The sequence below is a fragment of the Pholcus phalangioides genome, unplaced genomic scaffold (genome assembly GCF_987345545.1).
Source record: "Pholcus phalangioides strain wild (caught in Gottingen) unplaced genomic scaffold, Ppha-v1.0 ptg000007l_1, whole genome shotgun sequence".
Lineage (NCBI taxonomy): Eukaryota > Metazoa > Arthropoda > Arachnida > Araneae > Pholcidae > Pholcus > Pholcus phalangioides.
Genome location: NW_028301600.1, coordinates 13,254,494 through 13,273,481, shown reverse-complemented (window position 1 = coordinate 13,273,481; position 18,988 = coordinate 13,254,494). Strand labels below are relative to the sequence as shown.

Below are 18,988 nucleotides of genomic sequence, written 5' to 3'. Positions count from 1 at the left end.
GCACATTTAGAGATTTCTTGAGTGGCATGTGGCACAGTTTCAGAGTACTTAATGACATCTTATTCGGTGTGCCGTTTAAGAATATTTCATATCTTCATAAAGGGTGGTTGATGACGTAAGCATCATCCAAACCCGTCATCACTAGTCACAAATCGGAAACCCCTCCCCCCCATCGATGCTGACGTAATACTTGAATGACCCCTTATCCCCAGTGGTGATGGTCACGTGGAACACATACTGCTGTAATAAACGATTTGGAGGGATTCGGTTCGTTATTTGCGTATCTTTTCCTTGACTTGTGTACGTTAGCGCCACCTATCGGCTGGTTTTTTAAGTTTTTTTCAGTCTTAAAAAAATTCCTGTGACCCCGCGATTTTTTATTTCGGTTATTTTCCCGGTTTTTATGAATTTTTGAAGTTGCTACGGACTTTTTGCCCACCATGCAGTGGAGCAGCATGAGAGAAGAATGAAAAAATGAAAACAGAATTCCTATATTTTATGAGCATATAGTTCAGGAAACAGTTCACACACGCTGAATTGCTTAATAAACTCTTATACTGCTCTACAGGAAGACTATCTGGCCATAAAAAAAATATATATAAAACTGTTAAGCAAACTAAGATTTTAACGTATGATATACACTTTTGCCCATTCTGTGTTGCTTTCTTTTTGGTTTTTTATATCGTTTTTTGCTTTTATAAAAATATATTTCGTGAGTAAAAGTAAGTATAAAGTATATTATAAAAGTGTATTTTCCCTATAAAAGTATATTTCGTGAATATTTCAGCTAATTTAAATATGCGTGTATTCAACTCAATATATACTGAAAATTATTTTATTTAATTTTATTACTAAAATTTTATTTTATGAGACGTGTTCGTCTCGTGAAATACACCATTCTAACATCCATTGATATATTTGCACCACCCGAAACTGTTTTTTGTGATCTGCTTTACATACAAAATCATTTAATTATTCAAATTATTCAAGAGGGTAGGTGGTAAATCACCGACTTCGAGACGAAAAAACAGTGGTCAATAAACTATTTGAATACTAGGTCTTTTGAGATCATTATCTAAAAATATATCTACAAGTGGTTCAGAACACAAGGGGTGGGCGAGTATTATACTATTATCCAAACCTACACTTCTTTTCGGGAAACTTCGTGACCCCACCCGTCTATATGCAAGGCAGCGCGTGCACGCAGCTGCAACATCCAAAGTTTTCAAGGACGATCAGTGTAGGTGGCTTGAATTTTTTTTCAGTCTGAAATATACGACACAGGAACCAAGAGCTTTTTATTTTTGATAAGCAAAAGGACAATAGATAAGACCTTTTTCCGGCTTCGATAAAAAAAAAAAGAGCTCTTGAATTGTGGAATAACAGTCAAGGGAAAAAATTTCAATCAATACCAAATTTTTGACATAGTATGAAATGAAAAATTACCAATAATTCTTTAAAATATATATATACAGGGTGCACAGCTAACAGCTTGCACCTCACTTTACCGAATCGTTGATCCTAGAAGCATAATTTCAATTAGAAAAAGTATAAAAAAAATCTATATATATATATCTGGAGCGCAGATGCGTCATTCATATTGCAGGGTTGCATATTTATTAACCACTTTACGATCAAAGAACATAACATTGCGTCCAAACACTAGTGGAATTAATTCAAACAAGTTTACTGTTTTCTCTCTTCTCCAGCTACTGATTATCCCGAAGCTTTGTTGCAAACCTCGCAATTTTTTTTTTTTTGGTTTTTTATATACCCTGATAGTGATTTTTTCCTCGAATATAATGTATCTTTCTTATAAGAGTGAAAGAAAAAAGGTAGGGCGAGGGTGAAAAGAAATATAACTTTGTACCTACATTCTTATCACCTAACCTTTTATACTGTCTTACTCTTTTATGTGTTTTCCCCTTCCCTTTTTCTAATGTGCGGTTAGGTTAGGACACAAGATTACTATATTTATTGCAGATTCATCAAATAGCATCCGAATTTTTTGCCAATTCGCTTGTAAGCGAAGGGGTCAAAATATAAAGAAAACACGGCATCTGTGCTCAAAAACCCTATTAGAAAGTTGTTGCCCTATCTCTTCTGGGGCCAAAAAAAAAAAAGAAATTCCACATTCCTAAGTGCAATATTCGCTGAGATATTTGAATTCAAAAATTGGAGAAAAGTTGGGGGGGGGGAGCATGAAGTAACGAAAAATGTTCTTTTCCCTCATTTGTGGTGGGTTTTTCCAATTTTCTCCGATTATTCAAGTATCTCAGCGAATATTGCACTTAAAAACGTGTAATTAATTTTGTTGACGTCAGAAAAGGCATCCTAACCTAACGGTGACTCAGTCCAAATTCCAAGGAATCTCTAACTGAAACTCGGAAGGGACAGGCCAATCACTTCCGAATCGGGGTTTCAAGCACAGGGTGACGGTATAAAAAAGTTGATGTTTTTATTTTAATAGCTAAACCACCCTTTGCAATATGAATGACGTGTCTGAGGTCCACGTTATTTGGATACTTTTTCTCATTGGAAGTATCTCTAAGATCAAAGGTTCACCAGTAAACTGCAGTGTGAGCTGTTGGCTATGCACCCTATATACAGGGTGATCAACGAATAAGCCCTTATTTCAAAATTAAATATCTCTACAACAAAGATCAATAGAATTATGCGGTAAACGGTACGTTTATTAGCAAAACTGTAAGAATGTTGTACAGAAATTTCGAAAATTTAGTTTTTTTTTAATTTTTTAAAATTAAAAAAAAAAAAAAATTGGAGATTTTGGGGTTCCGAAATCCTCATTTGTGTGAAGAGAAACCACTGCATTCGCCTAAAGTTACTGCATGGGCTGCGGTATGCGCCAGAGGCATTATCGGCCCCTTCTTCGTGCGAGAAACGATTATTACTGAACGTTACGTTACAATTTTGGAACAATTTGTCAGCACACATGGCGCATACTGCAGCCCATGCAGTAACTTTAGGCGAATGCAGTGGTTTCTCTTCACACAAATGAGGATTTTCGGAACCACAAAATCTCCAGTTTTATTTTTTTTCTTTTAAATTTTAAAAAATTTAAAAAAAAAACTAAATTTTCGAAATTTCTGTACAACATTCTTACAGTTTTGCTAATAAACGTTTTACAGTTTGCTAATATTCGCTGATCACCCTGTATATAACCCATAGACATCTTTGATGTTGGGAGGAAGCAATATCTGCGCCCATGGCAAAGTTTTAAAATGTCAAAGAAAATAAATTTTTGTGTAATTTCTTTTCGGTTGAACTTGATTTTTTGTAACTATTTTTAATTAGAGATACATAAACCTACTCCTGTTCTGGAAAAAGTGCCACGGCTCACCTGTTCGGATCTGCTCTAAAGCAGTGTTTCTCAACTATCGGGCCTTAGCATCAGTGAAACCGGGCCGAATAATTTGTCGTTTAATTTTTCCTCCATTTATTTTCCCATTAGTAGTGTTTATGTCCGGGCCTTCCACTTAAAGAAGCATACAACAGGGCCGCGGGGCTCTAAAGCATGGCCCCTACAAGACTGGGGCTGACGGGGCTCCAGAACGATTCTTATCGTGTTTCATTTTTCAAACTATAAATTTACTATAGAGGGACCCACTGAAGATGTCAGCCTAGGGAGCCTGCTGCAGGATGTGGCTTTAAACATTTTGCGATCCATAGCTTCAAGCAATGGATTTTGAATACAGTTCAATTCAACCAAAATGTAAACCACTAGACCCACATTTTTCACGGGGAAAATAAGTAATAGAAGGCCTATTGCTACTCATGGCCAATTACTTTAGTGTGATAAGAATGAGTCGTAAAACTCTATAAAAATATTTCTTTATTATTTTCCACATACAAATTTAATTCCCACAGATGAATACATACATCTCGTATATTATTGTGAGCGGAAAAAACGCTCATTCACTTTCCGTACTTGGCACTCGCTCTTCCTTTCATGCCCTGATTACACAAGCGGAAAAACTGCGAGAACATCAGCATGACAGAGCGTATAAAAACAATTCATAATGAAAATCTTTCACAAGAAATCATTTTTTATAGCTACTCGGCGAATTTAGTTTCTTTGTTAAGAAGCGCCAATCAAAAACAATTGATACATTACATCCCTGAAAAACACCAGTAATGACTTTCAAATAGTTTTTATATCATTATTGTTAAAAAAAACTGCATGAAAAGTTAAACAGAAAACTCAATAGCATCTTAAGAATGAAATATTATTTCCGGGAGAATTCCCGTACTTTTTAACCGTTACACAGTCTCATTATACTCATTATATACTTGGAATTTATTTAAAATTATAGAGAAAAAATTAACTTTCGTATTCCAACAAAAAAAGTTTGCAATCCAAATTTAAGTTTTTAAAAATAAGAACCCCAACCACATCCAACGAGTCATACAGTTGATGACTATATTTTGTCGACCTTGTTAAAGAAATAAGTATGGAAAAAAAAAAATGCTGTCATGTAACAATGAAAAACCGGGAAATGCCGGGTATTTTTGCTAGCTATATATATAAGCAAAGTTTACCTACTCTTCCAAATACAGCAGGACCTCTCAAATCCGAGCAGATCGGCCGAATTTTTTTATAACCGGGGGACTTTTAATGTTTTATCTTTCACAAATTGTGTTTCGGTCTTTCCATATATACATCGGTCATTTTATTTATTTTTTTACTACTTATTGATGTCCACTGGGATTTTCGGGCTTCTGGATAACAATGATGGCAATTGTGTTTCAATGAATGTGATTAGTGTGTGGGTGCATATAAACTCCACGCTCGCTATAACGACCCCACGTTATAGCGACCATTCCATCACAACGACCGGTAGGATAAGTGCCAAATGTTTTCATATACAAATACAACGCCACAACAGGCGAAATGCCCAAGGAGGTGGCTGAGAAAAAGATGCCCATAACAAATATGGATGACATATATTTCAAAAATACAGCAACCCAATTAAAAACACAATCACAAAAACTATAAACAATATATACACACGATACAATGCCTATAAAGAATATTATGGTTGTCTTATTCTAAGTATGGATAGCTTCTCGATTTACCCCAACATGTTTATCGTATTTCTTTTTAAACGTGTCAATTGTGTTACAATTTACTACCTCCGGGGTTAAGCTATTCCATTTATTAACAACCCTATTAGAGAAAAATTCCCTGCGACACCATAACCTCACATTGTCCCTTACCAATCGATACTGGTGTCCCCTTATAAAAGCAGTCGATTGGCGGTGTACTAAAGGTTCATGGTCTATCCTATCCATCCCGTTGAAAATTTTGAGCACTTCGATCATATCTCTTCATATAAGTCTCTCTTCATAACTCAAACCCTGTGTGCCAATAAGGACACGCATAGCTCTTCTCTGCACCCCTTCAACCAAGTCTGTGTCCCTCTGTAAGTATGGTCTCCAAAACCTTAGAGCATACTCCAGTCCAGGATGAACTAAGCCTTGGAAACTTGGAAAAGTCTGGCCTTTCTTTCTGCCATTAAAGAATAACAGAGCTACATTAACCAAGAAAAGAAAAACATGCTTAGGGCACCAAACAAAAAGGGACACCAGCAGGGTGACCATATGTCCCGTATTTCCAGGGAGTGTCCCGGTGTTTTCTCTTTTCTCCAGCCATCCCGACTTTTTTTGCAAAAATGTCCCGGTTTTTAAACAGAGTTTATTTGAATACTTGAATTCATTTTCATTGAAAATGTAGACAGGTAATTTTCCTAACCCAATAACTATAAGTTGATATTTCCAGTAATATATATATTTGTATTTTCTATGAATATTACACGTATTAACAACACTTTCATTGTCAAAAGTGAGGTGAAAGATTTTGAAATACGATATTTAGTGTGAGGCAGTATTTCTCAATATACATAAACCATACAGAGTAGAATGCTTGATAACTTTTTTTTTGTCAGAAGCTTGCTGCTTTTCACATTCGACAGACAGCTGTGAATAAGTTAATTAATTTAATGGATTTTTCTCAACATCTTGCGCGTTGAGAGTAACATTGATTTTTTTTAAATAAAACATAGACATGGCCCACCGCTTTGTCTCAACGAAGAGCTGTAAGCAGGTGGTCAAAGATCTGTAGACCTGTAGACATGGCCTATCAATTTCACTGAAAATATTTTTTTAAATTATATATTTTGCAGAATAACCACATTCAGAGCACAAAGTGAAACTGTAAAAGAATATGTGAAAATGTTCTTGTAGCAGTTCGGAAAAAGGTTGAGTGGGGGATGGAAAAAATAAATTTGAATTGATGAGAAGAAAAATATTCGGAATTCTATAATCACCACAAACGAACTTATTCTGAAAACCTGTTCAAACTTGGGGATTGAAAACAGCTGTTTGTGGTATTTCAGAAAATTTTGATTAGTTTTGTGCCTTAATTGGCAATTTCACCGTAATTTGGTGATGTCCCGTATTTGCAAACTAAATTTCCCATATTTTTCCAGAGGAAATATGGTCTAAAGGGTTTACTAAAATTTTTGACTTGTGTCAATGTTCCATAAAAAAGACAGATCCTCACTGTACTAAGACTCAAGTGACACTGTTCTACTGGTTAAAGCTGCTAATATATTTTAAAGGAAGAGTGACATGCCTGCCCCGTATGAACTATTTTTGTAGTTAGACTTGTGACACTGTTCCACCATGTAGACAGTATAAATGGCCATGCTCCTGTGACCTTAACTAAAATTTTATGAGTTGTGAAAGTATTCTTCTAAGTATGCGAAGTGATGTGGCAGTTATACAAACCGCAAACGGAAATGCAATGTTTCATGTATATACGAGAAAGTTGAACTTTTCAAAATCTAGAACATGGGGAATACCAGTATAAATATTATACGGACAACATGGAATTAAAAGATCTACCATGTACAATCTTCGAGAAACAATGTATATATATATATATTGCAGGTTTTTTCGGATCAGAGTAAGGAATACAAAATAGTGTTTAAAAGACTAAGGAATTTTTTCTATCGATAATTAGTAATATGTAAATTAGAAAAATTATGGGTTTTTTTTAATATTAATTTGTCTGCTACTATATGCCTGTATATTGCTTTATTTTTTTTTCAAAGGAAAATATGAATTATGAATCAAAGTGCTCAAAGGTATATTACTGTTTTGAATATGAAAACTTGACACAGGAACAACAGAAACGGCAACAACATGAGCACAGAAAAATATTGCTACTGCAGGGATTACCCCCATAGAGGGGTTAGCCCTGCAAGATATGTAAACGTGTTGTTCAGATTTGGCAATAAACTGTAGATCCAGTTCTAATTGGCCCTTGTATGCAGAAAATGACCTTGGTGCACAAAAATTATAAAAAATAAAACAGAAAAAACAAAAAGTGGATCCATAATTCAGAATTGTCTGGATTTGAGATGTCCTAATGTATTTCAATTTTCTTTTAGTGGCAGGCTACACACTGTATTGTTAAAGACTATCCTGACTGCAACCATAGGCGAACACAGGATGTTCTGGAGGGGAGTTGTTTTCGGCTGCAAAAACAATATTATAGTCTTGGTTCAAGGGCCTCAAACCTCACCCCCCCTGTGCACGTCAATGATTGCAACTCATAATTATTCAAAACTAGAGAACATTGGAGCCATTTATAGGCTTATAATAATTATATAAAATTAGTCACATGAAAAAACTGTGGTATGTTAAAAAAAATTAACAAGAATCAGAAAAGAATAATATACAAAATCTATAATAATATAGTTTTTAAAACTTTGATCTAAAAAAACATAAATGAATGGGTTAAAAAAAACAATACGATTAGCTTTCTTGACTTGAAAAAGTACATATCCTAGAAGTTGATATTATCATGTATAATTTTCAACTGTGAAGGTGAAGCCATCATCATGCAATTAAAAAAAAATCTTGTATGCTTGTAAAAACATATTTTTCATATTTTGGTACAATATGCTCACTAAAAAACCCCACAAAATCTATGAATATGCCATTTTTTACTACAGAAACCCACATAAACATCAATACCCTTTCAGAATTTCAATAACATTGAACCCACACACAAATATTAAAAATAAGTAGTTTTTAGCCAGTGTGCCGTACAAAAATGAAAAATACATCATATGTTTTTAACACAAATAGAATACACAATATACGAAACCAAAACAAAATATTAATGTATTCAGAAAGTTGTGAGACTTATTCTAAGCCTCGGAAACAAATGAGTACAGATAGAATCTGTTAATTTTGTGTTCCTTTGAAGTAACTACCCTGTGCAAGTATGTGTTTTCACCATTGTTCATACAAAGATGTAAATGTGGATTGCAAGCTTACTTTGCCACATCTTCCAGTGTCTTCATCACTACACTTCCTCAGAACCAGAGAATCGTTCCAGCTTAAGCAAATTTTTTATCCCAGAAAAAAGGACAAAGTCACATGGGGCGAGATGAAAAGAATAAACTGGTTGTGGATGTATCGGAATGTGATGTTTTGACATAATCTGATACTGGGAGAGACCTGTGAGCTAGCACTTTATTGTGATGGAGCACCCATGACTAGGCATTCCAAAAGATTTGGTTGTTTGTGTCAGCGTTGGGTTTTTGACACAACAAACATCTAAAACTGGTTTAAACTGTCAAAAACCTAAATGAATGCTTTTTGATGATGTTTTGAACACAATAGTTATATAGCATAATGAAAAACTTACTTTTTTGCATATTAGTTTTATTTTTAAACATTAATTTATTACAATAATTAAAACAAAATATTAATTATAACTTGCAATTTTGAATTTTTCAACGTAAGTGTCTAGAACATAGTTTCCCAACCTTTTTTGTCCCATCACCCCTTCTTCAGAAATTTTCTCTCTCCCATTGCCCCCCAATGCAATCGAACCCATGGGATCCTATGTTATACCCGTAGCTTCTACCGCCCCCCCCGGAAGGGCCATCGCCCCCAGGAGGCATTAACGCCCACATTGGGAATCACTGGTATAGAACATATAAAATATAATTTTGTGGTTCATTTCATCTAAGCTACTGATTACCTGTGTTCAATTTGCTAAGCAGAATAGAGCTGCCTATTCAAAATATGTATGATAGGGCATCAGAATTAGGTTTTAGACTTAAGAAACTAATCAACAGTCAAAAACTTATAGTCAATGTTGTCAAATAGTTTTTTAACCTGATACATATGTTAATTAACAAAACACTTTTATGTAGATTAAAGGGTTTTATATTTGGAATTACTTATAAAAAATCTATTTTGATAATTTAAATTTTCTGATCTGTCCAAAATTTTATTCCATATAAAAATTCTTATGCAGCTTATGTTAATACACTAATTAAAGTCATTTATTCTCACCTAAAAGTTTCTTAGCTCAGGGTGTATAAATTCACAGTTTTAAAGAGTATTTTCAACCAAAGCAAGGCCGCCAGGACTTGATACCCAAAGCATTTGTTTTGCACATTTAAAATTAAATACAGCTTCAATTGGAAAACCATTGCATTATAAATGCTAGTAAATATACCATATCATAGTGCAGAAGTAAGAATAACTAAGTTTGACAAGGATAAGTTACAGGAGTTTCTTAAGCATCATATAGGCCTACAAGCTAGCATTGCCAAATTAAATTACATTTTAGTTCTACAATTTAGTATTTTGATCGCTAGATATATTTCAATGTTATGCACAATAAGAGTATCTCAGTGATTATCTAGATAATTTAATAATAACAGAAATCAACATTACATATATGATGTAATAAACTTTTTTAACCCTTATCTGCTGTAAGAAGAGTACAGCAGATGGTTTATATCAAAGCACCATCTTGAATCAGGGAATGTAAAATCATTCATAGTTTTCCCTTCTGTGTTTATTATGCTTTATTCAAACTGTATATTTTATATTTAAAAAAAATGTATATATTGTCCAAAATAATCTGTAGAGAATTATTTTACAATCATATTAAATATTTATTCTTTGTATTACAGCCACTTTAAATATTACATGCAATGAATGTGTGTATTTCTAATGGGAAAATTTCTAATGGAAATTTTTATATTGAAAAGCAACATTTGAGGTTTTTGACAAGACAGTTTAAAGTTTAAACCATCAAAAACTGCCAAAAAAGAAAGGGGCATGGGAACACTTGCCATATTAAGGTTTTAATAAAAAAGATACATTTCCAGTGCAGGGTTTGAACTAGAGAAAAAAAATCGAAAATGAGCGGAAAAGGCTTTAGCAAAATGCTACAATGCTAATAATTGATGATTGGATGTCTACTTGTTTCGTACCTCCTGTATGTATTTTTGCAAAAGTGGCTACTACTTCTTTAGCATTCTAAGATTTTCTTTCGCACATGGGTGGAGATACGGGGGGCATGGGGGGGGCAATGCCCCCCAGCGTCAAAGGTGGAGTCGACTAATTGAATGTATATATGTATACATGAATTGACATCATCATCATCGTGGCCCCCCAGACTTCGAAGTCTATCTCCGCCTATGCTTTCGCATTTTGTGAAAAATGCGACCGTAGCTTAAACCCTGTTTCAGTGGGGAAAAGATTTTTTTAGAAGAAGCACAATAGAAAAGGTAAGTATGGGATATCCTGTTTGAGAATAATCAGAAAATATGAGACTTGATAATATTTTATTTACAAGTATTTTATTAACAAGAGATTTTCCCATTTTCTTCTGCCTTCAAATAAATATTCTCTACCAATTGGAGCTAAAGGTATGCAAGATTTTCAATTGGTGTCATGCTTGCATTATGGTTTATGTTAATCAAACATTAAAAACAAAATAAAAATTTACACATCGCATGGGTGAATTGTGATATCTGTATGTTGATCGAGTAACATACAAACACAGCCATTCTTACTTTTGCACTAAGAATAAGTGATAGGAGTTTCTTAAGCATCATATATGCTACAATCAGCACTGCCAAATTAAAGAACACTTTAGTATTACAATTTAGTATTTCGATTGATAGATATATTCTAATCAGGGTTGGCAGGTTTTTGACGGTTTAAACTGTGGTTTAAGTCGTCTCGTCAAAAACCTCAAATATTGCTTTTGAATATAAAAATTCCCATTGGAAATACGTTAATTGTATGCAATGTTTAAAGCGAGTATGTTATACAAAGATTAAATATTTAATATGACTGTAAAATTTTCTACTCTCTACAGAATTGTTTTGGGCAGTATGTTTTTTTCTTATAAAATATACAATTTGAATAAAGCATAGTATAAACACTGAAGGAAAAACTATGGAATTATTTGACATTCTTCAATTCAAGATGATTTTTGACATTCCAAAATTTTAACTGCTTATATATATGTATAGATATCTGCAGTACTCTTTTTATAACACAGATAGGTGTTTAAAAAGTTATTTTACACCAAATATGTAATGATGTGATTTCTATTATTAAATTATCTGGATAACCACTGTGATACTTGAAACAATACCCTTAATGAGCATAACATTAGAATATATATCTAGCAATCAAAATACTACTAAATAATATAATACTAACACATACTAAATCGAAATACTAAATTGTAGGACTAAAATGTCCTTTAATTTGGTAGTGTTGATCATATAGGATACTTAAGAAACTCCTGTAACTTATTCTTAGTGCAAAAGTAAGAATGACTAAGTTTGACTATGATATGGTATATTTACTAGCATTAATAATGCAATGATTTTCTCTATTCAAGCTGTTCTAAACATACAAAACAATGCTTTGTGGTATCAAGTCCTGCCAGCTGTTTTGATTGAAAATACTGTTTTAAAACTCTGGATTTGTATAAAACAAAGTAAGCTAAGAAATTTTTAGGAAAGAATTAATGAGTTTAATTACTGTATTAACAGATGCTAAAGAAGAGTTTTTATATGGAATAAAATTTTCTGCAGATCAGAAAACTTAAAATATCAAAAGAGATTTTTTTTCACAATAATTATATAATTCAAAATATAACACTTTAATCTACATAGAACTAAGTGTTTTTTTATTTAATATATCTTATCAGGTTAAAAAAAACTATTTTACAATAAGTTTTTGACTGTTTTAACATTGAAATGGTTTCTGAAGTCAAAAACCTAGCGGATGCCCTATCTCACATATTTTGAATAAACAGCACTATTTTGCTTAGTAAGCTGAACACAGGTAATAAGTAGGCTAGTTTAGATAACATAAAATATAATTTCATGTTTTATGTTCCAGAATCTTTTTATGTTGAAAAATTTAAAACTGAAAATTATAATTAATATCTTGTTTTGATAATTGAAATGAATTAATGTTAAAAAATGAAAAAATATATAATACACAAAAATGTAAGTTTTCCATCATGTTATATACCTATTGTGTTCAAAACATTATCAAAAGCATCATTTAGGTTTTTGATGGTTTAAATCATTTTCTGATTTCACCGAACCCTGATTCTAAAGTTATGCACAATAAAGATATTGTTTTAAGTATAAATTATTATTCTGATAATTTAATAACAGAAATCATTACATACATGGTGTAAAAGAACTTCTTAAACACCTATCTGTTGTGAAAACTGTACAGATGTTTATATCTATACACATATAAAAGCAGTTGAAGAAAGTTTGGAAGGTCAAAGGATCATCTTGAATTGAAAAATATCAAAACATTCCATAGTTTTTCCTTTCAGAGATTTTATTCTATCTGTATTTAGATTGTAGATTTTACAAGAAAAAAATACATAGGCCTATATTGTCCAAAATAATTCTGTAGAGTAGAAAACTATTTTACAATCACATTAAGTATTTATTGTTTATATAAAAGTCACTTTAAACATTACATGCAATCAATGTGTGAATTGGAGAAACTATTTCTTACTTCTCTACTCTATTCCTTACTTTTCTTCTCCTACTTCAATGGGAATTTTTATATTGAAAAGTAATATTTGAGGTTTTTGATGTAACAGTTTAAATCATGGTTTTAACTGTCAAAAACTGTCCATGCATCAAAAACCTGCCAACCCTGCTATGTGTAACCACATATTATGTATATTTGCAATAAACACAAAAACGGTATGATACTGACAGAAGAAATATAGATAAATTTAGCGAATTATCTGGCAGGGGTTAGAAATATTTTTCTTTGAAAATTCAGCAAAATCTGTTAGACTACATCTATTATACAAATACAACACCATAACAGGTAAAATGCCCAAGGAGATGTCTGAGAAAAAGTTTCCCATAACAAATATGGATGTCATATACTTCAAAATTACAGCAACCCTAATAAAAAGGCAATTATAAAAACTAGAAACAGTATATATACATGATCAAATATTATACAATCAGGGACGCAGGAAGTCAAAAATGTTCGGTATTGCTCGAGTAATGAACATAATGTTCACTTGAATATGTATGAAGACCATACAATGAATGTACACATTCAACAAAAATGTCCCGTTTTTGGTAAATCTCCCATCGCCCGAACTGGGGGGGGGGGGAAATGAGCTATGTTTGAATGGTAATTGGTGTTGCTTTAGCAACATGGGCATATATGTTCCGGCTTCCCTGTATAAAATATAACTTCTTGATAACGGACAGACATGGGACAGGAAATTTTTCCCGCTAATGAAGTCAACTAATGGATAGCAAAATACATTGAGGCCCATCTACGTAATTAAAAAAAAATTCCAGTTAGCACAGGAGGTGTCCATTAAAGGGGAGTGTTCATTATGAGAGGTTCCACTGTATTTTAATTCTAAATATTTATTTTTGAATTCCACTAAGAAATTTTTTTTCAATGGTGATGAGAGACCTAATGATTTTATTTAAAAGGTCACTAAAAAACAGCAATGTTTGTTCCTAATTTTTTGAAATGATGCAATTCTGCATTAAAATTGTCTCAGCAATGATTAATGCAAAAATGAACTCAAGTGATCCAAATAATATTTAGAAGCATTGATAAAAGGAAAGAAAAGGTAGATTTTTTTATATAACAAAACTGCAGCCATAAAACATGTGTTTTATATACATGTAGTAAAAAATAATTAGATGCTGAATTTCATTGGAATCTGTGAATAAACGATGCCCGATTCATATTCATCAGTATTTGATTACGAATTAACATAACCAAGATATATAATAGCCACGTTCTAAATCAAAACATTAAAATCTTCACACAGTGATAGTTTCAGCAGTACACTTCTGTGTTGCCCTCGGTTTGGTATTGCATAAACTAAAATAAACATGTTTATGAAAAAATTAACGAATTTAAAAATAAATAAACAATAAATATATGTACTCACAAGGGTATGCTCATAGCCTAGAGCATTTGAATTATTTCCTTGTCTGTTATCAGCCATACTTCCTAGCAGTCAGTTGAGAGATTTCAGGTAGTTGGAAACTTTACTTTGATAGCAAGTAATTAATTGGTTTCAGTTTTTATTATAACTCTGTTTTTGTTTATTCACTTCAATGAAAAAATAATAATAGATCAACACATAAATAAAAAAAAAGTTTTGATAGCTTTTTGAATACACCAAAGTCACAGTCAGTTCACGAACAGCTGACAGCGCACGTGCAATTCACGGATACCAGCACGAGAGAAGAACTTTTTCAAGCTAAAAATATTGACCACAAAACACCGTAACAGAAAGGAAATTCCGATCTCCACCAACGGCAGTTGCAAAAATGGAAACAACCTGTTGCATCAAAGTTGCCAGGTGTTTAAAAGTTTTCCAGCCAAAATCTTCTTCAAAAGTAGCCAAAAAGTAGCGTAAAATATTCAAATTCGTGCTGCCATCTAAGAAACAATACACGAACTACAGCTTCACGTTGATCTAGCTTTCAAAAACAGGAGAGGTTTATAGTTTTTATTTTAGTCAGAGCCCTTCGGCCCTACCTAGGTTGTTTCCATTTTTGCAATTGCCATTGATGGGGATCGAAATTTTTCTTTTTGTTACGGTGTTTTGGTCAAATTTTTTTAGCTTTAATAAAGTCCTTCTCTCGTGCAGTCTTAACGCATAGGCCCACCCGCATCACGGCCGTGGGCCTCAAGGAAAGAGGGGCCTCAGACCCTCAGAGATATTATAACCGGTTGAAATTTTCGAAAATTTGTCAGGTAGGGCCTCAGAAAAATCACTTGGCCCGGGGGCCCATGATGCCCTGCTCTCGTGCTGGTATCCGTGAATTGTACGTGCGTTATCATCTGTTCGAGTACTGACTTGAGTCTGCTCAAAAAGCTGTCTTTGTCCGTATAGGCAGTAGTGTATTTACAGGGGGGGGGGGGGGCTGAGCGGGCTATAGCCCAGGGCGGCAAATTCGGAGGGGCGGCGAATTTTGGATCATAGAAAGAGGGGAGAGAAAAACTTTTTTTTAAATTCACGTTTCATAAACGTGTAGAAACGGGGCGTAGCCAGAAATTTCGTTCGGGGGGGGGCCACTTTCATTTCGGGGGGGACCAAAGTGACAGAACAATGGATTTGGCCATCTTTTTCCCTTTTTTCGGTCATTTTCTCACATTTCGGGGGGGGGGGGGACCAGACCCCCAAGTCCCCCCCCCCCTCGCTACGCCCTTGTGTAGAAATGCCATGTGTCATTTCTATAGTAAATAATATATAATTATTATATAAACCATATATATATATATATATATATACATATATATATTGTTTATTTTTTGTTTTTTTCAATACACAGAATGTCGTTCAAGTAAAAAAAAAATATGATTGTCTAACCTTCCTATTTACAGTGTTATATACACCACCTTTTCCCAAATAGTATTGTCACAAGTAGAGGTGGGAGAATGAGTAGGCGTCCAGGGAAGCAAAGCAGCACTCATTTCAGGTTACAACACCAATAAGGTGTTGGAAAAAAGAGTTTAGCTGTCATCTCCTAAAGAAGGGGAGTGTCTTCTTTAGAGGGCTGTCTATGGGGGGGGGGGGGGTGTTTGTACCCAACACCTTCTAGAACAGAAAGCCTCCTCCCGAGAATCGTAACGTCATTGAGATTCGTTCTCGAAACCCATCTTCCCTGTAAGAACGTTTTTCAGCAGCACCACACACTATAACGCCGATGTTATATTGACCCACGTTGCTATTAAATTTTTTCTTGATGTTATAGAAAAAGAGGTCGAATTAGTAAAGAATTAAGCGCTCGAATAGAAAAGTTTATACTTGTAACTAGGGGGCTCTGCGCCCCCCCCTTGCCACCTTCGGCGGCCAACCCCCCTTTTCAATTTTACAACGAATAAAATCGAGGGTCCCACATCCAGTAGCGGACACCAATACGCAGATTTGTAATGGGGGACCCAGACTCTGGATTTATCTCGGGCTTCCGCTGTTGCAAATTCTACAATGTTAAACAAAAAAAATCAATGAGATTCATCCAGGGCCCCCCGAAATGGAACCTGTCAACTTTTCTACGGGGGCCCCGACCTGGAGGCGTCGGGGGATGGAAGGGGGGGGTAAAAAGTTAGACTGAAATTGGAGGGGGCGGAAAAATTTGTATTGCCCACAGGCGGAAAAAACATAAATACGGCTCTGCGTATAGGCGCATTTATGGTTTTGCAACCTGTGGGCAGTGCCGTCTTAACGCATGGACCCGGGGGACTCGAGAGGAGTGGGCCTCCCAGAAACGAGAACCGGTTGAAATTTTTTCGAAAATTGGCCGGGCAGGGCCTCAGAAAAATAACCCCTGGGCCCATGATGTTCTTAAGACGGCCCTGCCTGTGAGCTGCACGAATTTCGCCACCCTTCTTCCATTCTAGTCTAACTTTCTTGATTACAGAATTCTGTTATCTAGCAGTAATTTAAAAAATTATTTTTTATAAAGCCATAGTAAATCAGTGATCACGCCATTGGTGATTTCAATGATGAAGCAAATGTGGGCCTTCAAACAAAAATTATTAGGTCTGGCGCTCTACATAACTGTTTTACGGTCACAGTCTTGACTAATCTTTCCTCGAATTCGCCATCCTGTGATATAACCCGCTTGTCCTTCCCCCACTCCTGTAAGTACAGCTGTGTCACCAAGTCATTCTTTTAGTCACTCCCCATGCGCACACACTCTTTAAATCATACATGTTGTTATCCATCTACATGCTTGCACATACTGTTTTGATCATACATGTTATCCATTTACATGCTTGCACATACTGTTTTGATCATTCACATGCTTGCAATGTTTTTATCCCTCCCATACTTGCATACGATGTAGGTCACTCTTTTGGTTGCTCACTGACTGGGTTACTGTTTTGATCATTTTTACACGTTTACATATGCTCTATGTCAGGGGTTCTCAAACGGTGTGCCGTCAACCTTTGCTAGCAGTGCCGCGGGGCAGTGGATTGACATTTGACTATAAACAACTAATAAATTCTGAAGGAGCCATGAGAAATTGAGAAGTCTACGGGCACATGGCGATTTTTTTCAAGTTCTTTTCCCCAAATATGGCTCCTCTTATCCAGCCCCATGAATCAGCATCTCAATTTAAACTTTTAGAAGGTTTGCATCAGAGAAATTTTTCAGAGAAATGTGTCAGAAATTTGAAATAATCCCTGACATAAATGATTCCTATGGGAAAAATTATTTCAGTTCGTGAAAGATTCGATTTACGAATGAACTTCAGGAACGAATTAAGTTACCGAGGGTTGACTGTATTTTTATAATACGTTTTGAAAATTATTATAAATATTATTAAAAGTCAGTATCACTAAATTAAAACCAAGAAAAACTGGCGTTCCGAAAAGTGATTATGGGACATTTACTTCCAAAAAAATCAGGAATGTCCCGTAAAACTGGAACATACATCGACTCTTTCATCGAACATAAAGTTCATGAACTCTCATACCAGAAGTCACTAGCTGCGCAAACGTATTCCATTTGCAAGAAGTAACCGATTACAATATTCATTTTTATGTCGGGCTGGCAGAGCTTGGAATAGACTTCCATCCGATCTCGTTTGTACACAGACGTATGCGTTATTTTGCAAACGACTATCAAGCTTTGACATTTTGAGTTTCTTGATACCCATTTTAATTTAATGCCCCCATTGTATATGCGCAGTATTCCATTATTTAGTTTTTTTATTTTTATCGTGCTTTTTTTTCCATTCTTCCCCGCAATGTAAATGTAACCAGCCTTTTGTGGAAGTAAATAAATATGGTCACACCATGTGTGGAGAATGAAAGGATGATGTCACTCTCCGCTATCATACGAAGGTTTGTAACAACTGGTTGTTGCGAAGATGAATTTTTTCTTTTTTTTGGAGAGAAAATTCGACTGCTTTCGCGGAGAATCGAACCCACGTCCTTTCACTTCCCGGGTGAACAACCTAGATCATTAAACCACAAAGGCAACGAATCTCTCAATCTTTCCTTGGAGCTGGTGTGCACTGAAAGGGCCGTACATGGACGGCCGGACCTGACTCGGGTCAAACTCACAAATGCTGACGATGCCACTAGATGGCGACTTATGAAAGGATTACGTCACTCTCTGCTATCATACGAAGGTCTTTAACAACTGGCTGTTGCGAAGATGAATTTCAATGCATACCAAAGCTGCATTAAGAACTTACAAGATCGAAAGATTCATTGCCTTTGTAGTCTAGTGCGTTCACCTGGAAAGTGAAAGGACATGGGTTCGATTCCCTGCAGGGGCAGTTGAATTTTCTCTTTCAAAAAAAAATCATCTTCGCAACAGCCAGTTGTTAAAAACCTTCGTATGTATGGGGTAGCCGATAAATGTCTTGTCAGAAGGAGGGTCGCGCTGTAGAACGTTCGGGAACCACTGTTCTAAAGCATAGGCGGATACAGGGATGGTCAGGGCCGCAACTAGATGCTTGGTCACCCGGAACAATCACGCATTTTGACGCCCTCTTGTAATGTTGAAGGAGAGGTTTCAGAATGAAATTTGTGCCCCCTCGGCTCTAGCGCCCGGGGTACGAGACCCACCTGCTCCCCC

The 18,988-nt window shown here is 35.0% G+C and overlaps 1 protein-coding gene across 1 annotated transcript in view; it reads right to left on the bottom strand.

Moving 5' to 3' along the window:
• The window catches only part of LOC149084943 (chloride channel protein 2-like), a 424,727-nt gene extending 409,991 nt beyond the window's left edge, over positions 1–14,736 (bottom strand). Inside the window, exon 1 of the mRNA XM_089232681.1 lies at positions 14,333–14,736. Coding sequence (XP_089088807.1) covers positions 14,333–14,389 — 57 coding nt within the window. The 5' untranslated portion in view covers positions 14,390–14,736. The remainder of the gene's footprint in view (positions 1–14,332) is intronic.
• Between the last annotated feature and the right edge of the window lie 4,252 nt (positions 14,737–18,988).